Source organism: Arthrobotrys flagrans (genome assembly GCF_004000055.1).
Source record: "Arthrobotrys flagrans strain CBS H-5679 chromosome Unknown unitig_1, whole genome shotgun sequence".
Lineage (NCBI taxonomy): Eukaryota > Fungi > Ascomycota > Orbiliomycetes > Orbiliales > Orbiliaceae > Arthrobotrys > Arthrobotrys flagrans.
The window spans coordinates 3,854,249-3,880,336 of record NW_027137556.1 but is presented as its reverse complement, the minus strand read 5'-3'; the positions used below and the strand labels follow the sequence as shown (position 1 = coordinate 3,880,336).

General features: G+C 46.2%; 4 protein-coding genes across 4 annotated transcripts; 2 read left to right on the top strand and 2 right to left on the bottom strand.

Moving 5' to 3' along the window:
* Nucleotides 1-796: 796 nt before the first annotated feature.
* Nucleotides 797-7,712, top strand: DFL_009169 (uncharacterized protein; the record flags this gene model as incomplete). The annotated part of the gene is made up of 7 exons (XM_067639013.1): nt 797-1,056; nt 1,724-5,610; nt 6,008-6,218; nt 6,315-6,483; nt 6,543-6,888; nt 6,952-7,155; nt 7,210-7,712. 7 exons carry the CDS (start codon nt 797-799, stop codon nt 7,710-7,712), a joined length of 5,580 nt encoding a protein of 1,859 aa, XP_067486844.1.
* A 3,504-nt stretch (nt 7,713-11,216) lies between these two features.
* DFL_009168 (uncharacterized protein) lies at nt 11,217-11,672 on the top strand (the record flags this gene model as incomplete). Its single annotated transcript, XM_067639012.1, has 2 exons — nt 11,217-11,485; nt 11,627-11,672. The coding sequence occupies 2 exons, from the start codon at nt 11,217-11,219 to the stop codon at nt 11,670-11,672; spliced, it is 315 nt and encodes a 104-aa protein (XP_067486843.1).
* A 1,630-nt stretch (nt 11,673-13,302) lies between these two features.
* DFL_009167 (uncharacterized protein) lies at nt 13,303-14,368 on the bottom strand (the record flags this gene model as incomplete). The annotated part of the gene is made up of 4 exons (XM_067639011.1): nt 13,303-13,329; nt 13,407-13,830; nt 13,887-14,025; nt 14,098-14,368. 4 exons carry the CDS (start codon nt 14,366-14,368, stop codon nt 13,303-13,305), a joined length of 861 nt encoding a protein of 286 aa, XP_067486842.1.
* Nucleotides 14,369-16,964: 2,596 nt separating this feature from the next.
* Nucleotides 16,965-19,402, bottom strand: DFL_009166 (uncharacterized protein; the record flags this gene model as incomplete). Its single annotated transcript, XM_067639010.1, has 6 exons — nt 16,965-17,094; nt 17,152-17,312; nt 17,365-18,033; nt 18,095-18,162; nt 18,319-18,363; nt 18,430-19,402. The coding sequence occupies 6 exons, from the start codon at nt 19,400-19,402 to the stop codon at nt 16,965-16,967; spliced, it is 2,046 nt and encodes a 681-aa protein (XP_067486841.1).
* Between the last annotated feature and the right edge of the window lie 6,686 nt (nt 19,403-26,088).

Genomic DNA, 26,088 nt, shown 5'->3' with positions numbered 1-26,088 from the left:
GGATAGGCAAGTGTCGCTGATTCGACAATTAACCTTTAACCTTACCTCCAGCTCTTCGGTTGGGAAAACAAAAAACAGCTCACATGAACTCGCTACCACTTTGGACTTCGAATGACAGGTAATGTACGAGGTTTCTTTTGTCCTTATGTTTCTTTCTTGTGTATGTGCGTACGTTTGAATGGGGTATCTCATGCCGCCATGCATGCTACCGTCTTCAGGGTTACAATATTCACAGAGGGGTGCCGGCCTGACGCAGGAGCCGTGAACCCGCTTCAGCCAATGCGATGGTCAGGACGGGTGGTTAAGCTGTATCACGGGGAGGGAAAGCTAATATAACGCTATCCCGGCAGGAGCTTAGCTGCTTTTGTGCAGCAAGCAAGCATAGCTAGCCCGGTCTAGCTACCCTCCGCCGCCTTGGAAAAACCCCACTTTTTTGTGTGTCGATACTGGTATTTTTGCCAAGTTTGGCGGTGGTCCGCCCTGGAAGTCTAGGTCAGTTCCTCCCATTAGAATTCCGCTGGATGGCTTAGTACTAGTGCCGTCAGGGTATATGTACATTTACATGTTATATATAACTGTATGGTACTTTGATAGACGCCCCCGCTTAGTGTACTTACGTACCTTGTTAACTGATTGTCTCCTGACGGGGTAACTCTCCAAAAGTCCTCCCATACCGCACCCCCAATAAGCGGAGAACGGTGCCAAAGGTCCTGAAGGGGCGGTCCAGGACAAGCGTTGATTGTCCCGCCCTTTTGGGGGTATCTGCAAGTCCGAAGCAGTCTGCAGGTTTTATATTATGTTAGAAGGGACACAAGACCTTCCCTCTATCAAAATATACCGTAGACGAACCGATCGAACCCCGCGCGCAGAAGAGAACACAAGAATCAAGAATAAGACATTGAATGCAGACGTCCTTTCTCACCCCTTGCTGAGGGCATTACAGCAAGCAAGCAAGAAGCATAACAGCACGCAGAAAAGCACAGCAACGAAGTCTGACAGGCCTAATCTTTCTATCCCCTTGCCCATCGTACATATCAGCTACTACACAGCTGAGTTGTTCGTGCTTTCTGTTTGTTAAGAGGAGAAAGAATCACTGCTCTTTTTTTTTTTTTCGATTTTCGATTTTCATAATTCTCTAAGGCGACCTCTTCTTTTTCTTTCGATACTTTGATATATACCCTTCTGATATTTTGCGACAAAGATATATTAGAATCTTCACTAGATTTTTTTACCTACCTACACGCCCTCTTTTTTTTTTTTTAACTTTCTATTTCTCTCTCAAAACAGAGGAACGGGTTTTCTTGCCATCTATAGCTCCTCAGGCTCCTTCTCCCCACGGCCCTTGTAGATTCTTGGTTGTTTGACCACCCAAGCCAATACCTCACTAAGCCAGCCCAGCCTAAGACAGTACGGTGTTGATATCATACGAAAAGAACCTGTTCACATTCCCGCTTCTTTCTTCTTTTACAAAGTCTCTTATCCTCTAAATGCTATTCTGAGAGAGGTCTCGAATCCCAGTGCCTGTTTGAAGGCGTTTAGAAGGTCAATTGGCGTGATCCTTCCGAACATCTTCGAACTGCAGCGTACTGAAGCTTCTCACTTTTTCTCCTCCCCGCCTTCTCCCTCTCTTCCTCACCCCTCACTAGGTAATCTGGGAGGGATAGCTGTTTTTTCCCTCTCTTCCCCGCAGCTCGAAATATTAAAAATATAACCTGCAATATAGGGGACCTTGCAACCCCTCACTAACCCTTCTCAAATCTTCAACCGTGACTTCCTACTCTCAAGAACCGTTTTACGGGGGTGCGGGTTGGAGACCACAGCAGGGCTCAGGTTATCAACAATCAGCAGTCCCACCTTCGCCTAGCACCTACTCACCTTCCTACCGAGGTGGAGGAGGCGCCGCCGGTGGTGGAGCAGGCGGGTACGACGACTACGAACCCTCCAGCGTCGGTTCCTCCTACTACGACCCTTCAGCATATGGAGGCGGCGCACCCGAATATCATTATCTATCCAGCAGTAACCAATCCCAACGGGCGTCTCAGCCCAGATCTAGAAACCGAAGTCAGAGTCACACTCAACGAGAGGGGTCCGGCGTTGGAGGAGGAGGCTCTGGCGGCGGTGGCGGCTCCGGTGGCGGTGCAGTCCCTTTACCACCCCGTGCTTCGACAATCCAGAGCCAGCACGCACAGACACATCATAGATCTCACTCGTTCAGTAGTGCTTCCGCCAATCCAAGGTTAAATATCCATACCCAGGATCCTGCGGGTCACGTTCATACCCCTCGTCACGGAGGTGCAGAAGATCCTTGGTCGACCTCTCGTCCAGGTAGACGAAGTTTTACGCAAAGAGACGCTTCGGATCGTGAAAGAGAGACTGTAAGGGAAAAGAGTCGACAAAAGGCACCTTCTGGGGACTTCTTCCCCCCTGGGGCTGCTGCCCGTCTCTCTGAAATCATCCCCGCTCCTACCCCACCTGTACCCGAATATATCAACAAACGGGAACGACGGTCAAGAAGGACAACTAGAACCTCTCAATCTTCGGTCAAATCTCCATTATACGAAGACTACGTTTCGTACACCGGTGAAAGCGCCTTCGAACCTGAAACAGTAATCCCACCACCCGCACCGGCCCCACCAAGCCGTCCCGAATCCGCCGATCCGGACGAACTAAAACGCCAGGATAAGGAAAAACGTCGAGAAGTCCGTGAAGCCCGCGCAAAGGAACGACGTGAAAAGCTAGCAGCAAAACAAGAAGAAAAAGACCGTCAAAGGGCAGAACGTAAAGAACGTAAACGAGCAGAACGTGAAAATTCTTTTGCTTCGGAAACTTCTACTGATCCTTATTCTTACCAACCTCAATCGGCTGCTACTAGCCATTACTCGACCTACGGCGAGTCTCCGTACGGAAGCTATACTACTCCTGTTGTCGACCCTTATCAAACCGGTAGTCACGGTTCTCAGCACGGTTTCCCACCTCCTGTTCCGCCGGCTTATACTTACATCCCAGGGGACGCATACGCCCCACCGCCAGTAGTAGGGACGGAAACACCCTTTGGATTCTCAGACCCATCAAATACTTTCGTTGCACCGACGTATGCACCGACCCCTCCCCCTCCACCAACATTGACCCCCTCCCCACTCCAAACAATCCAACGTGAGGGTTCCCGCGTCAATTCCCCACTACCCCGAAAAACAAGAACAAGCAGCGGATCAACCGAACTCCCTAGACCAAGACGGGGGGATTCGAAAGGTGAAGAAGACTACTACGCCGGCAGCGTAAAGGGTTCAGACTACGAAGGCGGCACAACCGGCCGCAAGGCCTCAAAAAGTAGACCTTCAAAACTCGCAGCCGAATACGACAGCGGGCGTTACTCCCCACGTCCACCCTTCAAACGTCGAGGCTCGAACGTTCCTTCCGAAAGAGATCCAATTGACATCATCGAACGTCGAGGAACTCCAAAGTTAAACATCAAGGCAATCGAAGCCCCACCACCACAACTAACTCGACATCGTAGGCGTAGAGAATCAGATTCATACCATAGCGTCAGAGACGACGGTGATAGCGAAGGTAGTACCGCACCAATTACCATCCCAGGCGGCGATTCACGAAAGACTCGAAGGAATAAAACTCTTCCTACCCTCGACACTTCTCGTGCTTATAGTCCCAGCGCGCAGGGTAGCGTTCGTCGACCACCAAAATTATTGGAAAAACCGGGTAGGAGATATAGTTCCAACTCTTCTCGACCGAATTCAGTCGCAGATTCGTACTCCAGATCTCCAGAAGAACTCACAGAAGAAAGCGAGAGCGAAGAAAGTGAGAGCGAATCCGTTAGTCATACTGATTCTGACGACGACGACGGGACGGTACTCGGTGCTCCAGAGGTTGTTAAGAGTAAACATATCAAACCCTCGCAGATTTCGGTAAAGAAAGGATCCGGAAGGAGTTCGAGAAAAGAATCGAGAGGTTCTCCGCTTGCTATTACCTGGGGCGGCGAGGATATCGAAGAGAAACAACGACGGGATAAAGAAGACGAGGAAGAGGAAGCTGCAGCTGGAAAGAAGAAGTCGAGACGGACTACTACCAAACGAAAGAAGCATCAGCTTTCCGTTGAAACCAGGGCGGACGACGAAGAAGAACAAGAGGAAGAAGAAGTAGAGAAACCTAGAAAACCACGAAAGGCGAAGAAATCCAAATCAAAGCCAAAGAAGGAGAAAACCCCAGAACCGATCAACGAATCCGCTATCACCGAGGAATCGGAGGCACCAAACGACTCTCAAGCCGTAGTATCCGACACCGAAGAAGAAAACAAAAAACCACAATCCGAATCCGAACACAGCATTAAAATCCTATCTCCAAGCTCATCAGACCACTCCCCAAAAACCCGTAAACCAAAACGAACCCAAGAAAGATCCGCATCCCCAAACCCACTTCTTAACATTCCAACCTCTGTATCTCGCCCCCCGTCCTCCCACGGAAGTCGCAGACGCAGAAGAAGTAGCAAAAAATCCGCAACCTCACCACCACAAAGCCCCACCAGCCTCTCCCACAGCGAACCGAGCATCAAGCACGACTCAGACTCATCCGAAGAATCAGACTCCGGCAGCAACAAAACCGACGCCGAAAACGAAGTCGCTCAAAACTCCCAAGCTTTACCCATTGCTATCCCAGGATCTGCCCCAAGATCCAGAGCATCAACACCTAGTGCCCGCTCTCCAGCGAACAAGAAAACCACACCCCTCCTTCGCGCGTCTACTCCTGTAAACCTCCCAAAGCTTCCAACTCCGACTGGCAGTATCAGCGGTAGCCTTAGGCTTGCAGGCGCCCCAAGAAGACCGCTAAAGAGGTCGCCTATTTCGAATATCTCTAGGGCACTATCGCCCTTAGCCGCTGCCGCCGCAACTACCGCACTCACGGGAACAGAGATCGAAGAAGCGCTTGCGAAATCGAGAGAAGGAGGATCCGAAACTAGCGAGGGAGAAGATAAGGCCAAAGCAGGAGAGAAGTCTGCCTCTGAAAGCGACTCTGGAAGGTCTGATAAAGGAGAAGACAAACCATTAAAACCCACCGAAGAGGGCGCCGAAAAGGCAGAGGAGAGTACTCTAGAGGTTTTTGAGCTTGTAGACCCAGAAACTCTGGTAGCGGCGGAGGCAAAGGCCTCATCTGAGGAATCCAGCTCGGACGACGAGCACTACAAATCAGCATCTGAAGTCGATAAAGAGGATCACAAACCAAATCTTCCCGGAGGGCTCCCAGCTGCAGACCAGGAAGCAACAGAAGAAGCTCCTGAAGAACAAGCCGAAACTAGCAGATCGGCGGCTACAAAGCCCGAATCTGAGTCTGAGGACTCATCTTCTGAAGAAGAGTCAGATAAAGAAGGCGCCGTAAAGAAGGAAGATACCCCAGCTGCTACACATAAAGAAGACCCACTTGCTTTCGGATCCGAGAAGGAGGAAGAATCCAGTGAGGAGTCGAGCAGCGGGAGCGAAGGATCACATTCGGATTCTGAGGATAGCTCTAAGAGTTCAAAGGATCTGCTGGATACAAGGTCGGCCAAGAGTTCCCGCCGTAATAGCGTGGCGAGCCGGGCTAGCTCTAATATGAAACGTAAAGGTAAGCTTCTATATTTCTTTTCTTTTTTCCACATAAGCATTTTTTTGCCGTTTGGTTTCCCTTGCATGTAAAGTCGAGTTGGTACGATATCCAAGACTTTGAAAACATGCGGGGTGAAATGTGTGGTGGACTTGTGGTTTTTTTTCTTTTGGTTGTAGTATGTCTGTAGCGTGGAGTCTCGTTGGCGAGGCCGGCAATTTTGTTGTCATTACCATGCACCCATCTACAACATAGCCACGATATCAGTCCACACACAAGCCTAGAAACATAAAAGGAAATAAACAAGAAGCCTAAAAAATAAAAAAAGAAGAGAGAAAGAGACAAACACGGCTTCTAGTATTGTCTCTCCATCCCACAAAACTAAGAAAAATGGCAGCGCTAAATTCTTCAACGATAGATCCAACATCCCCAACTGGTTCGAGCGTTCGCCGAGGTTCAATACCCGACATTACCACCCGAGGAGGTTCCTCGGATGCAGATAAAGACGAGGATATAGTTAGTCCCGTTACCGCACCTAAAGACCTTGAAGGAGATATTTCTATGACCGACGATATGCATGATAAGGCTGAGAACATTGTTGCACAGCTGTCCAGTGGGGCGAGGGATGAGTAAGTTGTTATTATTTTTCCCTTTTTGGATTTTTTTGTTGCTTTAGAAATGAGGCTTGAAAAGAAGTGTACTGATGTTGTTTTGGGGGGGGGTAGCTTTGAGGATATATTGAGGAAGTATAAGCGAGATATTGAACTTCTACGGAGCGCTTGTGATGATGCTATTAAAGAGAGGGATAAACTTAGTAAGAGGTTAGATAAGGCTGATAGAGCCTTTGAGAGGAAAGATAATGATCTTAAAGATGCAAAGAAGGCATTTGATGACGTAAGTCATTATTCATACCATCGACCGTACTATCACAAAGACTAATACGATTAATACAGCTGAGCCGTCGGGTCAGCGACCTTCGAGACCAGCATGAAATGGACGTTAAGCACGCCATATCAGTGCGTGACAAGGACTGGGATAAGACCTGGACCGAGAAAAACAAGCATTTGATCAAAGACCTTGAACAAGCGAGAAGTCAACGTCATTCGCTGGAGAAGATAATTGCTGAGAAAGATGATTTGGTTTCCGATCTTGAGGAACAGATTCAACGACTTAAGCATGATATTAGCATGAGTACCCGCACTGAAGCTCAGAAGACTGATGATCTGTTTAACCAAGAAATTGGAGATCTGTGGAGAAATATGCAGCAGTGGGTGTTTTTGAACTTTAAGGGAAAGATTAGTACGTATCTCCACTTTTTGTTCACCGTTTAGTAAGTTGGGCAGTTTACTAACAGATAACTAGACTTCGATGGTCTGCCTGAAAGTATACAATTGACTTTATCTGCTGTCACAAACGGCAATCCCAAGCTTGTCCTTACCAAGAAGATATTTGTCATTTCCGCACTTATCTCAAAGTACCTTCTTGACCATGTCTTCAACGCCTACATGTACGGCATGAGCAAAGAAACAAATGACGGTCTCGCCGCTCTCGAACAATACCTAGCTTGTAAGTTACCTACTTCTCAACCAAATCTCCAATCCCGCCGCTAACATATCCCAGCCCTCTCCGACGCCCCCTCATACGACGCCGCAATCAACCGCTGGCGCGCCCAAACCCTCACAATGATCAAAAAGCACGCCATGCCCACCCTCGGCAACGCTCCTCTCTCCAGCGCCATCAAACCCTCCTCAACCGAAGAATTCCTAACCACATCCCTCGAAGACCTTCTCCTCCACCTTACAACCGCCTTAGCCCCACTAGGTCTCTCAACCGCCTCCGAACCACGAGAAAAGCTACGAAATATCCTCGAAACTGCCGCTGGTATTGCTGTAGATTTGAGAGTTCAACGGGCGAGGTTTGCGGTTAGTCCGGTTAATTTATTGGGTGAGGAGTTTAATCCCGAGACTATGGATGATCTTGATGGACATGAGGATGAAGATTCTAATGGACGGAAGGTGGCTTGTGTTGTTTGGCCGGCGGTGTGGAAGAGTGGGGATGAGAATGGGGAGAACACTCATTTGAGGAATTTGATTTATAAGGCGCAGGTATTTTTGGTCGATTGAGTTTGATTTTAATTTGATTGATGTGATGAAGCATGTTTGCAATTTTTTTTTTTTTGTGGTTATTTTTATAAATACTTTTTTTTTTCTTATGAAGCGGGATATATGATGATAATTATGGTAGATGTATATTCTTCGGTTGGAGGTGGTCCGGGGAGGAGGAGGAGGTTGATATATAAATATAGTTATATCATTAATTTTGTATGTGAATTGGTCATTTTATTTTATTATCTGGATGACGATGATGGTTATAGGGCGATATTTAAGCGGGTACCTAGTTACCCCGGCTGTTATTGTTATGAGGAAGGTGAAAGAGATCTAGCAGTTGATGCTAAAAGTTGGTTAACATCTAAAATCTTTCGTATCTCGTCTAGGTAGGGGGGTATACTCTTTGTTATAAGTACTCAAGAGCCAGACCAGTATATCTATAGGAACCCTTTGGTTCGATCATTAGCCTTTAGAATTTCGTGCCCCGCTAATTAATATCATGGGCCAAGACAAGCCAAAAAAAAAATTAAAAAAAATTAGGACCGATTAAAGCACTTTGATCCAAATGTCCCGGTAATAGGTTGGATAGCATTGGGGATGCACATTATATTGAGTTTGATGACTTGGGGTCTAGTAGAGGAACAATATTAATATATTATTTCCCTACTTACAGCTACTTAAGCATATCCTATTGGGGATTGAAGCCGATCGATGTTTATTCTTTTCTTTTCTTTTTTTCTTTTTGAAATCTGCGCTATAGATCTAACGATATCAGTTGATAGATAAATACGCAGTCACCCACCGCTGTCGAGTTTGAATCTCATGTGAATGTGCATATTTTCAACTAAGCAAGATATATATCGTGTCTTAATTCGGTATTCGTACTGCAATGTCGCCGGCACTCCGCAGGGTATGTATTTATATCTTGGAGTTTATACAACTTGTACCGTCTTAACATAGATCGACACCGATGAGTTAAATTAGGTGCAGAAATTCATCACTTATAGCTATTTCGCCTTTTATCACCCAAGCTTGCAAGGCGATTCGAAGGATCAGGTCTGGGTACGAGACAATGCTGCGATATTGAAGATGAAATTCGAGAGGGGTGGGTTTTGTCATTTAGGAAGGGAAAGGATCTTAATGGTATTTTGTCAAGTTAAATGATTAGGTATAGATAGTGTATTAGTCCCATTCCTATTACAATAGTCTATCATCCAAATTTTGATTTCGGCAGGGTTTTTTTTTTTTTTTTTTTTTTGGGGGGGGGGAGGGGGATCAGAAACGTTAAGTGGTGGTTGGTTGAGGGAGCGCAAAAGTGAAGTTTTCTGCGGATCCGACATATAGCTGACGGTTGAATATTCGATACAACCGAGAACATTGTAACTACAATGCATATTGATGAATTAGGGAATCCATACATTTGTAAATACTTAAATAAAATATAAAATAAAATATAAAAATAAAATAAAATATAAAAAAATATAAAAGATATAAAAATATAAAAAATTTGTTATAGGTTTTAAATATCTAACCGTTTGCGGCTATGGAACGGCCATCGCGATTTTGTTAACTTGTTGGGCTGATCTTGTCAGGTCCTTATGTAGGCAGGGTGCGAATAATCCGATTAATATTCTCAACCAAACGTTTCCCCAAAATGTCAAACTCATATTTGCGTCGATTCTTCAAAAATACGATCATTTGCGACTAGAGTGTTTAAAGGATATTCTATGAGTCTTGTATCTTATTTCTGTAAGTCGTAAGCTTTGATTTCCGTTGTGGTTGAAAAAAGAGGGGTCAACGGAGTTTCCACGCAAACGCCATGACTGGAGTTTCTACAGCCCGAGCTCGAGGGGAATAAGGTAGGCGCCTACCCACCGAAAAACCGAAGTCGAATATTGCGAAATAATTTCCCCCAGCCACTGAATTTATCTCCTCATGTTCACCGTGCCTTACGGTATACGAGACAAACGGTATACATTTATTGGTTATTTATTATTCTCAAACTTCCTTCAAAAGATCCTCAAAATTTCCTTAAAAATTTAGAAAGCGATAGAAGGTCCAACGCATAAGGTGGCCGAGTCGTCCGTGATATTTTGGAATCGGGAATTAACAGAGGGGACATCTTGTGACACCTTACCGGAACCGATCCAATCAGTCCGCTGGTTTTGAGGAAGCCAAAGCCTCAACGGGAATGCAGATTAATTATAGCCTTGAACACTTAGCCCGAATAAACGTTCTTTTACGACAGATAGCCAGACTATTACAATGTTGCGACAGAAAAAATTATATATCACTCAAAAAGAGGTAGACGATAATATCAAAAATCAGAATTCGCTTCATAAACAAAAGGATAAGTAAACAAAACCCCCCCCACTTCGATCGAAAAGCAAAAACCTCATGACCGACCACCTTTACTTTCGTGGATAGATATCCGAAACTCTTCAGCTTAGCTTCAGCAACGGTTATCACACATTACGATCATCCATAGCTGAAAAAAGGAATAGTTGATCCTCTGTTATCAAGGCTATCGAATAAAACAATGAGAGAAGGGGAAAAGCGAACCTGCATGAAGAATCAAATATGTGATACCACCTATTGGAATGGGGTTGAGGGAGGGGGCAGGAGGCTTGTACACGTCGCAACCGGCTAACAAACCTGGACCTGGTTCCTACATTGCATGTCCACACATATTAAGGTCCAGCCGACTGGACGAACGAACAAACGGAATATGACAAAGAAATAGAGTACAAGTTAGGGCCAGTCGCAAATAATAACAACATGCGACACGTGCGGGAAAGGAACGAACGATGCTTCCAGAGCCGCTGTCGCAGGATCTAATCAAGAACGAGACGAGAGCACAAGAAAGTTTTCCCATCGGATGAGCGATAAAACCAAAACAAACTAAATAAAATAGGAAAAAAAGGAAAAGGAAGAAAGAGAAAAAAGGTGTGGCAGAATAGAATAGAATAATATTAGAATCGAATAATATTGAAGAAGAGTGAAAAAAGGTGTGCATAAGAGCAGTCAGTCAAGTCCCCATCAATCAGTTGTGCTGCTATAAAGCTGATTCCCCCCGCCAAAGTTGGGTTCCCGTTCAGCCACCTCAGTTTCCCCCAAAACAATCTTCCTTCCCACTCCACTTCACTTCACTCACTCCACCACCCCTCTCCCATCGCATAATCTACATCCTCCCTTTTTCCAAGCTAAAGGACAGTCTTCCATCGCGGGTATTCGTAGAATCCACTTCCGCAAAAATATTCCTGAATTTCCGATCGCAAAAGGTTTATATTTCTCTCTATCAGAAAGTTTTTTTTTTTAATTTTTTTTTCCCGCACCACCAAGCGTTAAATAAGGCAAGAGAAAGAACAATACCCAACTTGTTCTGTCTTCCAACTACAAACTCTCAATCACACCTCTTCCATCAACCAAACAAAACAATCTCCTCCTCCATTCATCTCCTACAACCCACCTCAAAAACCTTCAAACCCAATCATCCAGACCTAAAAAAATCAATTAGCAATGGCTCCCACAACTGGTGCAAATACTACCGCCGCCAAATCTGGCCCTGGTCGCAAGAAGAAGCCAACCACCCCAACTGAACCCACTCGACGATCTACTCGCGCAGTTGTTCCTCGAACCATCTTTTCAAGCGGTGTCACCAAGCCAAAGGCTGCACCAAAGAAAAGAAAGACGACAGTTGTCAAGGAGAAAATTGTCGCTGCTCCTAAGAAAGCAAAGGCTACTGTCACCAAGAAGCCGGGCCCTAAGCCCAGCGCAAAGAAGACCAAGTAAGTCGATAATAGATCTCCACCTTCCATCAAAAAGCAAAACAAGCACAAAATACCCCATCAAACGTGCAAACTCATTATTTTCGTATGCATCAAAAAACGCATATCTCGGAGCTTCCCGCTAACTAGTACCTTTATCAGAACCGCCGATGCGAAGAGCACCAAGAAGACCAAGACAAAGGCTTGATTAAATCATCTTTAATCACCTAACCTTGAATCTTCTCCACTTTTTCTTATTTTCTCTCTGCTTCTCCATGATGTTTGGGTGAAACCCGTGAAAAGCCATCATCAACAAAATGATATCTTTTCCTTGCTTTTTTTCCAATCCTCTATTCTTTCTCCTCTTACTAGGTTTTATTGGCATCGTGATGAAAACATCAACGCAGGTCTGAGACCTCATCTCTTCTTTTTTTTCCCGTTTTCTCATCAACTCTGATTCCTTTGTAAGATAACGCATGTTTTTTCCCGCCTGCCCTCTTCCCCACTCTCTATGTCTAGTTTCTTTCCCTTTCCTTTACTTTTCCAAACCGCCTACCCTGGTTTTCCTTCTCGCCGCCCTTTTATATCGGGGGTGAAAAGGATCAACTAGGTTACTTCTTTTCGGGCGGGAAATGAGAGGGATGATTATGGTCTCTTGGTATAACTCGTGCATACTCTGGATTCCCAAGTGCTTCTGGATTTTTTTATAACTATCGGGGTTGTTTTCTGTTTTTATACGGTATACTATTGCTGTTCCACTATTCATGCGATTAGGGTTTGTGTCCACGGGAGGGAATTGTGCATTGCATTGCATTGTTATTCGGCTTTCTTTTTCTCGTTTTTCTCATTGTGTTATTCTTTCTCATCCTCCTCTTTCGAGATATCATTCCTCATTCTATCCCGCCTCTACTTCATTCCCGCTCCGCTTCTCAGGATCGTATCCTTCGTCTCCTCTTCGCTTCCTCTTCTCCTCCACCTCACCGGCCGCGCTACAACCACATCCCTCTACTCTTCACACTTTATACTCTTACTTAGTCTAACTCTATGATACCAAATGAGATGATAACTCTATCCTTTAACTATTCTCTCTCCAAAAACGAATTCGTATTAGTTGCTCTGAAATAAATCGATAAAGGTTACATCCGCTTCACTGCATTAACTTACATGGAAGTTCATGTATATATATTTCAACAGCGCCAGTTCTAAGAGGTTAGTCTGGTGCGCGCAGGTCGCGACCACCAGGCTACTAAGAGGCACGGATACTTAAAGTAGATGAGTGAGAATGTAGTCTGGTGGAGCCCCCTATATGCAAGTGAGAATGTAGAAATTAAGGGGAAGTTTGCTAACCGTACGTGTGTTTATGCCAGTGCATATATATCATGATCAATTAGTAGTGTAGGTTGCATGCTAGCATTATTACCCTTCTGTCTCACCAAAATACAGATTCCTTAGAACTTTACCAGTATAACCTAGTAATCCACTACCATGAAAGATAGTTCTGAGACCCCTTTCGTTTCCATATATGATAATATAACAGCGTCAGGCTACTCTCCCCACTAAATAATAGCACACATTCAAATTCTATCAGAAGCATACCCATTCACACCACCACGAAAAGCTCAGAAAACTGAGGATATCGCTTGCCCAATCTCTGTCTTTCTATTTTTTATCTTTTTAGATATACTACAAACCGCTTAGAACCATGAAAGAAACCTGAAAACATATTTACACAAAATGCAAAAAAAAGGGAAACTCCGTCCTGCTTTCCTTTCGAGAAGGAGGCAAGGAAGGCAGAAACAAAAGCAATTTGTACCTCTTATTTCGAAGGAACAAAAAAACTACTTTCTATACCACATTCTCGTAATCTAGTCCCCAAAGTCAGCAATCATCCCACCATTTCGAAATCCACCCCGCTAGTGGCAAGAAAAAGGGAATTACGTACCTTCGTATTCCTCATCTTCTTCTGCAACTGCATAATCCCATACATCAACGCCTCTGCCGTCGGCGGACACCCAGGAACATAAATATCCACCGGCACAATCCTATCACACCCCCTAGTAACACTATAACTATAATGATAATAACCCCCACCATTCGCACAACTTCCCATAGAAATAACCCATCTCGGTTCACTCATTTGATCATAAACCTGTCTTAACGCCGGTGCCATTTTATTCGTAAGCGTGCCTGCAACAATCATAACGTCGGATTGGCGGGGGGAAGCACGGAAAATGATGCCGAGACGATCTTGGTCGTAGCGCGGGGTTGAGAGGTGCATCATTTCTACGGCGCAGCAAGCGAGACCGAAGGTCATGGGCCAGAGGGAGCCTTGACGGGCCCAGTTTGCGATGGCATCGAGGGTGGTTCTGGAGAAGAGGTGGTTAGTGGGCGGAGGTGGAAGTGGGTGCTATGAGGAACGTACAATGCGTAGTCGACGACGCCTTCGGGTTTTTGCTGGCTCGGGAGTGGGACTTCGCGTCTGACGACGCTGGTGGGGCGTTGGGTCGAGAGACTGGAAGAGTCGCGGTGAGGTTGGGCTGCTAGAGCTGGGACGAGGGATGCTAGAGAGTAATTAGCGGTTAATGGAGTTCTATATCGAGACAATATCGTGGAGGGAAAGGCAGTAAACATACCTCGAGGGATAAGGGCGGCAGCAGCGCTCCTGGCCGCCAGGGCACGTCGTGGTATTATCGAGGCCATTGTCGAGATATTGGATAGACTAACAATAAGCCGAGGTGAAAGGAGGACGGTGGCGGGATGAGGAGGGGGTAGGAGGTTTTGGGGGCGGCAGAGCGTTATAACATTTGGCGGGTGTTTCTTTGAGTTTGGAGGTTGAGGTTGGCGGAAGTGGACCCATGCCGTCACAAATGAAATCGCCGGCTTCTCATTGGCTGGAGACAACATCACGTGGAACACCTACAACGCGCAAAATCCAACGTCTGGACATCTCGTTTCAGACACAACGAGACCTCATACCAGCCCTACAGGAGATATTCAAGTTGATGCCAGTGAAGTCCAATACTTAGGCTTATGAATGTTCTACTTCTTGTTTAAACTTGTCTGTGTCTTTTCGTGATTTTAAGAATCTCAGTAGAACGTTTCCTAAAATGCACGTACATGTAGGAAGACGATGGTCTCGAGGCTACACATATCAGCCATCGTAATATGTCTTGGGCCTCCTTAAATGACATGGATTATAAAACCGATGATACTGTAGTATAAAGTAGTGGCAATGCACCTAGGCTAGTAACGTACCTATTCTGACTAGGAATTACTGTTTTAACACCGGCCTCCCGCTTTAATACCACCCGACATGCGCACAGCTACAGCAATCACTGCACCCACCCACCAACCCACAACCAAACCACCACCATCGGCCGATCCAAAACCCCATCGCGATCTCTGCCCCCCACTTTGCACCACGACCAAAAAAAAAAAAAAAAAAAAAAAAAGTTGTAGACGCTCAGCAACCTGCAAACCAAATTCAAAAAGATTAACAACTGCCCGCGGTCGGGTTCGAACCGACGATATCCAGAGCTCCCGTATCTCCCTAGGAAAACCCAGAGAAGGATGTGATTCTGGCGAGATGACCACTACTCTACGCGGACCACTTTTTGGTTGTACAATTCGGGTAAGAGGAATGGGGTATATATGAGGGAATATAATGTTTTGTTAGGTATTGCTAACGGTTCGTTCACGTCCATCGATAATCTTAGTCTGGGACTTCTGGACTGCTATACTACGCAGTTCAAGTAGCTATTGGTATTTTTCTGTTTTGTAATTGAAGCTATATTTACCCACTATAGAGATATCTACGTCTGATCGAGGAAACTGGTATCATCATTAGATCTGGAATAGTACTGGGTAAGTAGGATCTAGAGAGCGGCAGAAGAGAGTACTTCATCCGATGGTATGCATGCCGCTATCGCCGTATACACCAGGACTTCAATATTAACATCCCGGCCCTTCCAATCCGCCAAATTATTTTACAATACAGACACTGGTTTTTCATTCGCTAGAGGAGTTATACTAAGGCCTCTACTATGAATCTAGTACTTGTGATATACGAAGAAGGCTTCGGAGCGTCAAAAATAACCATGCACGATGGGTTATATTTCCACCAAAGGCTTTCCAAAGGAACTTAGGATAATATCCTATTACATCATTATGGTATATCGCATGTGAACAATCCATCTAGATATCTACGCAATTATCTCCAAAATCAAAGGTAAAAGTTTAAAGGACCGTATTTAAAAATGTACATAAATACATACATACACAGAGAATGTCAGTCAATAAAAACAAAAAAGCGTCAACCAGAAACATATCATAAGGTCACGGTTGAGCACCTAAAAAACAGAAACAAAGCTAGTATCAGTCGGTAAGAAGTAATATCCTCGACTAGAATCGCCACAAAAGTGCAAAAAAGGAGCATGCATATTGTGCAAAAAAGAGGGCGAGTCTTACACGAAATCCAACGATGAAACGAACATAGGAAGGTTTCCTGGAAGACTCTTTTTCCACCTAGCACCCTTGGTATTTTTTAAGCATTGAAAAGATCAAAGAGAGAGAGAATTCGAAAAAGAACAAAGCGGTTGGCATGTCTACATGGGTAAAATGTAAAATGGTAAATGATAAGAAAAAAGAAGTTTAGAAATTCCAGAGAGACAGGCAAGTTGGCGTCCCTATTATAGAAATTGCTTTGCTCGCTCAAGTGCTTGCTCGCTTTGGAACTTAGGAGGAGGGGAGAAGAGGATCTTTTTGATCCTATATCTCTGTACATTCAAAGGGGGAAAAAACAGTGCGAAGAGTAACAAAAAATGACATGTATTAGATGCAAAAAGCAGGAAGTATTTGTTTTTGGTATATAATCGTTCCAAGTGTAACAGAATTGACGCCCTTCTAACGTCGACGAGTCATGCGGAATTCTTCAACCCATAAAAGCACAAGCCTGAAAGAAAACAAAATATCCGACAAACAAGAAAAACAGAATTATGCATAAAACAGGTGTACTGTTAAAAAAAAAAGGAAGAAGAAATTTGTCTCATAAATCAGATCAGGTGAAAACCCTGGTGGGGTTCTGCTCGGTGGTTTATTAGATGAACAGTAGTGTTCTGCGAACCGGCTGAAAGGAGTAGTAGTAATGGAAAACGACATGCAGGAAAGGCACGATGAAAATTAGGAAACACCATTAACACCAGATGAATTCCGCATGACTCCCCGACCCTAGATTTTCTTTTTGTCGTTAAAACATTTCCGTGCAAAGGTGGCCGTTACAATGGGAAGAGTACAAATTTTAATAACATATACGAAATCAAAGAGGTTAAAGAGAAGAAAGAGAAGAGATGATTAGGAGATGAAAAAGAGATATGAGATTAAAAATGGAACGAGAAAAAAAGAGAGAGAGGAAATATCATGAGTGTTGCACGCTAACAGCCGCGCGGTGGCGGTTGGGGGCTAACACAGACGCTGTGGACTCGATGTTTTAGAGCTATGAGCCTTACTCATGCTCCATTATACCTTTGATGACTTTGGCAGGATTTCCTGCGACAACAGTGTGGGGAGGAACATCCCGAGTGACGACAGCGCCAGCGCCGACGGTAGCACCCATGCCAATTTTTACGCCGGGACTACCAAATGTTAGCATTTTGTTTAGTCTTGTAGAGAAGTCAATAAAGAATACTGACAGAATAGTGACGTTTCCGGCAATCCAGCAGTCTTCCTCAATGACTACTGGCTTGCCAAACTCTGGTCCCTTAGTCCCGTTACGGGTCCTAGGGTTGAGTGGGTGGGTACCCGAGTAGATGTTGACGTTGGGCCCGATGAGTGTTCGGGCCTTAATGGTCACCTAGTTTGATTGTTAGCTGGAATTTCGTGAATCAAGGGCTCGGAAATCTTACGGAGCAGGTATCGATGATGGTGCAACCAAAGTTGATAAAGACACCGGGGCCGAGGGTGATGTTGTAACCGTAGTCACACATGAAGGGGACTTCGATCCATGGCTCCTCATTGACCGGGTAAACGGGATCCTGCAAGCCCAAATTCTTTCTTAGATGGGCGTTTGCGATATCTCCGTGCCAAGCGGTCCCTTGAGGGCCTCTGGTTCCTGCAGATGGCCTAAAGATTTCCATCTGTAGACGCAACTTCTCCTCTCGTGAGATACACAATGTGGGATTGGCAGCATTGTTGAATCTCCAGCACGCAGCTCGGCATCTCTCCCGCTCTTCAATTAACTCTGGCGTAAACGCATGGAAAAGATCACCATTAAGCATCCTCTCCTTCTCAGTAGAAGAGAATCTCTGGGGAAGTGGTGGTTGTGGTGGAACTCGTGGACCGGAGAACGGAGAAACTTGAGTCTGAGGCTTCGGTGGCTCAGGGCCTTGTAGATGTTGATTGACCCCGGAGTCTCGTCGGATAGGCTGGACTTGTGGAGGAGGAGCAGGGCCAGACAACGACAATCCTGTAGCACCGAATGGCTTTGGCTCGGGTGGCATGGTCGTCTGCTGAATGACGATGGGCTGTGGAGGTTGAGGAAGCTGATGGCGGGTGTAATCCGGTGGAGGAAGTTGCTGGTAAGAAGACGTGAGACTTGAAGGTTAAGGACGCAATCGAGGTAGCAATTTTACTTACAACTGGACGTTCTTGGGATGTCCTCATAATGGGAGTAGTTATAGTAGCGAAACTGGCATTAATAGGAGCTGGACCATTTGCCAAGATCGAATCAGCTTGCTGGCCTTGTGCAAAGAGGGAGCCGGATGCACCAGAGTTGGTTGACGCGGCGTCGTTATATAGATGCTGAGGATGTCCGGGAGCGTCGGTGGGAGTGAGTGGTCCCAGAAAGGGATTAATCTTACCAGCATATCCACCACAAGTAAATCCTCCACGCTTGCAATTATTACCTAGTATCCGTTAGCCGTTTCATTTGGTGCAAAAGGGAGTATAAAAAGTGATAGGTTTGTACTAACAATGAGGTTTGCCCTCATCACACTTCTTCTTCCTCCTTCGGCATGTAATACAGCCGGTCTTAGTCCTGTTGCTAAAGATACGTTTCCGCTTCGTTTCAGGCTGGCCGGGAGTAGTCAGGCCGTTCCCGTTGATAGTAGCCATGTTTGGAGACATGTTGGGGTTGTATGAACGGATATGGTCACTTTGTGGTGTCCCCTGGAGTTGCTGTGCCACGTGAGCTTCGAAGACGGCTGGGTCCCGGTTTCGCATATCCTCCAATTTGGCGGCTTCCTCACTGGCCCTCTGGGCAATATGCTCAGAGGCATGGCGGTCCGGCATGACTTCATCGCGGGGTCCATCGGAGACATCCACCATACGGGTATCGTTCGTCATCGGCATGCTATGCCCATGGTACTGGACGACCTCAGTCGACATCTCCCGGATCTGGCCGTAGTTTTCAGCACGGTTCCCGGCCTCGGCGGAATTCGACCTCTTCCGTTTTTGAATATTCCCTTCAGGACTACCTGAAGGACGTACAGACAAGGGCCTGTTATCGGCAGCAGCGTGAGCGTATTTCGGGTCAGGATGAGAATTCGGGGTCACGGGTGATTGAAGGTTAGAACCCGTGATATCGCTGTGGTCGCCGGCGTCCTCGTCGCCGCTGCCAGACTGGGAAGCGTGAGAAGCAGTCTGGCTACGGTGGTTGTGATGCGCGTTGTGGTGGTTGTGGTGGTTGTTTTGAAGTTGGAGTTGATGGCTGGGAGAGTGCGCCTGGGGTTGTGGTGCTGGTGGCGCTGAAGGGGGCGATGGCCCCGCGACTCGGATTGATTCCGCCGGCCGCGGATTCGAAGTGGAAACCGAGTTTGAGGTTCCGTTGACAGCAGTGAAGGTCGAGCTAGCGGAAACCTCACGAACAGGAGTGTGATTGTTGGTCGTCCCGTTGGCGGAGCCGTTCGTTTTACTAATCGTGTGGTCTTCAGCGGAAGGCGACATACTTTTTGTTCTTTGGTTATGTTCTACTCGATGCCGCGATGTTATACGCCTCTCTACAATGTACGCACGTTTGGCGCGTACGATATCCAAAGATCCTCCTCGTCTCCAGTTTTAAAGCCGGTATAGTATGGTCTGAGGAGGGCTTATAAATTGAAACCGGTGGTCGATGAGGGTCGTCCTACGGTGCAGGAAATGAGGTGACTCCCCAAAGTGTTAACAACCTTTGCCAGTAACTGGATTCCCGAACGATTCGATCAAGAAAGAGTACGCCAAAGTTAATTTGCTTTCGAGGTGATTTTCAAAGTTTTTGACCTTTTGCGGCAGATTCAACGTCGAAGCCTATATCCGCGCGTGTCGGAGAACCAGTGGCTACTCGATGGGCGAAGATGCTTGCTAGATGAGGGATTCGATGCGAGATGGGAACGGCGAAAACGACGATGCTGATGCTGATGAATGAGAAGGATGAAATTATTTCTCCCTAAATTATGTGAGTATGAATGCCCGCAAGAATAGTTTTACAAAAATAATAATAGAAAAAAGGGAATATAAAATGATAATATCTTCCGAGGAAGGAGATGCTTGAGAACGTCAAGGCAAACGACTGAAATGAATGTGGGCAGTCGAGCTTTTGGCGCGATGCAATTCGGCCCTGCTTCGAAATGGCCTTGACTCGACCAATGCTGTTGCCTCTTCTCCTTCTCCTCCTTCTTCTTCTAACTAGCGGTGGAAATGGATTTCCGAAGCGGCAGACAGACGATTGGATAACACGTAACAAACCCCCTCAATAAACGCCAACGGGAATCCAACGATAATTGTGAAGAGAAAGAGGACCCGAACGGAACACCAATTGCGGGTACAACAGACGGTACTACTGGGCTCAAGCGTGAGTGCAAGAAGGCCTACTTGGAGCACCTTTTTGCGCTCACCCTCGATACCGACGGCGAAAGAAAGTTAAGAAAGAACTGAGGTCGAAACCCTTTTTTGTTTTTTATGGTCTATTCTCCGAGAAGAGAGGAAAGAGAGGAAAGAGAGGATCAAGAGGGAGGGCCGTTTCCGTGATAATATTGGGGCCCAGCCCAATGGAAATTATTATGAACAATGGGCTTATTGTTAGAACTCGTGGGTGGGCGGGCGGAGAGGTAGCCGACTTGCTAACGCAATGGCAAGGGCATGCCGATTCAAAAAAAAGTAATTCTGCCAAAGATACCAGCGGCAATTTTTTCATCTGCAGGCTAACCACTCGTCTTTTTTGCTTGCTGGGTTGCAGCCCGCCCTTGTCTGCCCTTCCTGGAATACGGCCTTGCGATGCGTTGATTGGCCCTCAGAGCCGAACATGACCAGAGCATGGGCACCGAAACTCGACGAGGGGACGACGCAAGACAAGATTGGAGGGTCGGCTTTGCACCTACAGGATTTGCTGGCATCTTTGTCTTCCTTTTCAGATCAGGCGGATGTGGGACTCGGCATCATCTCAGCAGCCGAAAAGGCAGCATATTTTGGTTCTCCTCGGAAAGACATGGGATGTTACTCATCCTTTGCATTCTTCTCTTTATTTTTCTTGCTTCCCATTCCCCTCCCCAAGGAAAATAAATAATAAAAAAATGCATTTACAAGGCAGAGGCATTCCATGTAAGCTGCGAGCAGGTTGGGCTTCCCTCGTGTGGTGCGTGTAAAACTGCAGATTTGGGTGGGCAGGTGTGGGTGGGAAGGTCACAGCGGAAAATGCCCAGTGCAGGGAGTGTGGAGGAAGATATCGGCTCTTTCTCTCTCGCGCGGTTCTTTTCTCGCACCACCCAGTTTGCTTCTTTTCTTGGTCCCAATACTCTCATCGTATGACAAAACTACCGGCGGCCCAAATTTGGCTGTCCACCGCTAGCATGGGTGGTCAGAAAAAAAGAAAAGGTGCTGGCGACCTTCGTTTCCCGCTAGCCACTCCTTCCTTAGGCTCCCTCCCAGTTGCTGGCGGGTTGGCATTGAAGGAAAAGGAAAAGGCACAAGAATCCATGTCCTGGCTGCGGTTCTCATTCATTTACATGCATGAGAAAATTCTCGAGTCGGCAAGTCGACATGCAGGCCTGGAGAGGAAAACGAAAAGGACCAAATAACACTGATCATTATAGATGCAATGCAATAACAGGGACAGCGTATTGAACAGGACCAGTTTAAAAACTTGGTTAACACTTACAGGCTGGTCTAGCGTACTCTTTCCATGCACACGCCCAATATTTAGCGGCAAACGTCGAGTAATTCCCCCAGTAAGTCGCTTTGCTGCAGGTTTGTATCGACTCCCAAGATATTATTCGAAGAGCAAAAAAAAGAGGGCTCGAAAAATGTCAGATATATGTAAGATGCTGCAGCTTGTTTCCGTCGGATGCACTTATATACCACCTCTTTTGGTTATGTGATAAAAATAAATAGTAGTATACTAGTAGCGACCTAAGTGTCCTGAAGGCTTTACTCTGCACTGGCGGGTATACGTAAATTGTCGAAAGTGGATATGTTCTAGTTCGGCTATGCTATCTATCGAAGGAATCGAGTCGGAGGAAGTAATGAAGGGTAGAGAGTTCGAGTTTCGTCGTGTGAAAAGAGCAAAAGCCCGCGGCTTTTGGCATTAACGGCGGATGTTTTGCTTATATACACCAGGAAACATCCATTCTCTCTTAGCACTCAATTTCCTGGCCGCCCGCTTGCAAGCGATGACAAAAAATGCAACATGAACTCATCAGTGCTAACAAACTAGCTCCAAAAGAGGACCCAATCCCTTGCTTTTCCATATGGCAAGGAAGAGGGACCTTTTCGATGTGGGTATCCAAATAGCAAGAAAATGGAGACGCCTCGTCCAACGTCGAAACGAATGGCACAGAACGAAAAAGCAAAGGTGACTCGGCCATTTGGGACCCTGGTTCCTTACGCTTCTCAATTTCTTGCATGGGATCAACTTCAAACATGCGCGCACTAAAAAGTTGCCCAGGATCCCGGGGATTCGAGCCTTTGGGCTTGCTTGACATGGGATCTTCCTCCGGCAGGTCGTCTAGTTTGGATTAGAAATTTGCCTAGACGGTACATGTACATGGTGCCGTTAACTTCCCATTGTATCATACTTTGGTATTATCCAGTATTATCCAATATGATCTCGAATATGATCTCGAATATGATCTCGAATATGACCTTGAGTATTATCCAGTATGATCTTGAGTTTTATCCTGAGTTTTATCCTGAGATACTATTATACTGGTTAATATCGTTTGTTTTTGACATTTGCAGGGAAGATTCAATATCGCCTTGAAATAAGAACCAACTGCGATAACGGACCAAATTGTATCCGTCCAGCTCTCTGGCAAGCAATCACAGAGACGGGGTAAGACAAGCAAAGCCAAAGAACGTCGTACTTCTTGTAACACAAAGACCTGGAATTAAATCCAGATAGCAGGGTGGCATTTGCATTTGATGATACTTGGCTCCAACTAAAAGGCATGTCAAAACTCTAATACGGAACAGACAACCATCTTTCAAATAACCTGGATCGAAACAAAAGCACTGGCACTAGGTCCAAGTACTCCAACGATATACGTAATATTCCACCTGTTGATGCGGATATGGCTCTCACTTGGGAGGGCCAGATCTCACGATAACGTTGCCGCTCTATCCGTTCAAGGAAAATGTTTCTTCTCGTTAATATTAAAAAAACAAATCTCGAGCCGACGAGAATACGAAGAAGACCTTGCTAGTTGAAGTGTCGATAGCTTTCCGACCTTCTAGTCTTCCTTCCTGAGCGGAAAGAACTCAAAGGTCAACCGTTCAAGGATTCGTCCCCGAAAACATCAACAATTCCTATTGTCCTCGCTAGCCTCGGGACTTTGTACTTCGTTCCCACGAGGACGACCAATGCCATTGTAATGGATAGGAACATCCCTGTTTTATTTCCGCTCGCATGTCGAGTGTAAAGATACCCATGCATGCTCACCGCTCACAAATGGAGGCCTATCAATGCGAAAAAGCACACACTTTGCAGTCGATAATCCAAGCATTAAATCCTCATCAAATTTGTCTAAAACACGAGCGCGACTTTTCCTCCTCCTCTTTACAGGCTGTTTACGCCTTGAGCCGGCGGGTAAGAGCCGTCCGCCGCCTTATATGGGTTGGTGCCCTGCTTCCCAAGCCAACCGCGGAAAATTGGGTCCTAATGTAAAAGCCAAGCAAAAAGATGGCGCAGGGCGGTTCAATGAAAGTTGGAATGTTTCCAGTATAACACTGTCCCTCTGTGCCGCTGGCCCTAAGTAGTGGGCCCACCACCAAGACGACTCATCTTTTATTCTCTTTGCTATTGGTGCTCTGTCCTCAACTGTTCCCATGCCTTGATTCTCGACCCCACTCCAACATCGACTCTTTTTGTGAAGCAAAAGAGGAATGGAGCAGTTTCTGCCTGACGGAATGCGCTTACTGTGGTGTGTACAACCGCTGCTGCATTCTCCAATGGTTGGCCTGCGTCCTTCCGAGTAGTTCCAGCCAGACAATCGCCGGACGAGGGAATCCTTGATTGCTACTTCCTAATGGAAGCTTGGGTCTTGTGATCCGATACGGGACACTCATTAAATGGGGCAGAAAAAATAATATCTCATGCAGCTTATCAGGAACGAACCTTCATTACTTCGCTTTCTTCCTCAGCTTCTCGGAAAGAGCGAGACATTGACACTAGAAATCGCTACTAATAACTAAGTCACTAAGATACTTACTCACTAACAAAAGGGCCAGGAAAACCATGTGACCTTAGCTCTCTTCCGAATTTGTCTAGAACCAAGGCTGGGCATCTTTCTCGCTGAGACGAGATACGCTGATGCATGCATGCAACAACCGACAATATCCACTCGATGCACTACCGACCTAAACAGGGAGACCAGGAAATTCTTTGCGAGCCGTGAATCAAAGCTTCTATATCTGGTGCTTTTTTCGACGCTACACAGCATGGTGGAAACGAAGAGGACTGGAACCAGAACTCCCCTCTTCGTCCCCTGCACGTCAAGGGTTTTGAGCGCAGAACTAGCGGGAAATCCAGCCAACTTGGACCGCTTATTCGTTTGTCGCGACTCCAAACTTTGGGGATATGTTTCTCGTTGACACTTCCCTTGACACAACATGAGATCTTCTCCACTTTTGACATCACATCGCTCACATCATGAAAGACTTTTTAATTTTTGCACAGCCGTGTTTCAATCCAAAGAGGCGGCCTAATTTCGGATTTTGCCAGCTCTTCCCTCACCCGCGATGAGGTTTAAGCGCATGGCCGACCGAGCGTCGTCATCTCACACTAAGAATGTGCCTTCTTTTCCGGAATTAGCCCCCATTCAACGCCTAGCTAGCCATAATCATTTACCACAAGAAGTGGGACAGAAATTCAAAGGAAACTGGCGCTTCCCGTTTCCCTGAAAATGTGATTTCTGGAATGTGATAAGCGTTCATCCAGTAGCGCTGTAGTTGACCATCTTGAGATATCGAGGGAAGATGCTGTGAGGAATGGTTCCGGATTCGTTGTCGGACGCACGAATCCTAGGCCACCTCTACGATTGGCCCAGAAATTTATTTCAACCGGTCGAAAGATTGTGCTTTCGGAGTAGCGTTTGAAGGGGGCCTGTTGGGTCTGGGTCTACGGAAGCTACATAGTATGTGAAATAACACGCTATCCTTTTTCCTCTCATCGACGAGCGCGGGAATTCAACGGCAACTGGAAGGCAGTGCAGGATGGACAATTTCGTGTGATGCATCGGTCGGTTTCAGATGCTAAGGAGCTGGCGAATCGCCTAGTCCTCCACGGGAAGGTGTCCCTTTCAGCGCGCCTATAGCAGAAGACTTGAAGGAAAGGCAGATCTTATCTTCACGCCAGGCTCACAGATCTAAGCGCTCACAGCCTCTTCGTCCGCAATAGCACACAGTATTCCTGCATCATTAATCTGAGTATTAATTGACTCGACCAATAGCATTCATTGGAGGATCACAGCCAACATTCCTTCCAGAAACCTCGCATCTATTGGCTGGAATGGGGTGGTTTGCATTTCTGCCGCCGCGGACCGCAAACAAGGGAGAAATGGTGGAAAATTCGCCTGGATCTATCTTATCACAGTTTTCCAAACCGTTGAGCAGCGCTTGAGGCTTCAGTTTCTAATACCACACCCTTCTAGAAAAAAGCAGCTGAGATGGATTACAAACCCATAGCAAATAATACAGGAAGGCCTTGGAATCCTGGGAAACTCAGAGTTCAAGTACATAGCAGACGCTTTCGCTCAGTAATCAAACGAAAGTCACTTCGTACGGAAATCAAACAACTGTTTCCCAACCGTCGGTTTATCATGCGCTCCTCCAACTATTGGAACACGCACTCACACCACCACCAAGCAAGGATGCCTTTTCTTCCCCCGGAGACCCTCTCACAGCAGAACATTCATCTGGTAGCAAAATGCAGCGGTCCGCAACCGGGTCCTAGCCTGTTGTGGTTGAACCAACCTGCGGCGTGACCACCGCCCTGGACAGGTTTGTAGGTTTCAGAACCCACATGAGGTTCCACATCGATAAGCCAAAGACCCTTGGCAATGTCCAACACAAAAACCACCACGTTTAGAATGGTTGGAAGAATTATTCCCACATCTCTATAACTTCCATTCCGCATAATGCATTGCGTGCTAAGAATCTGTTGG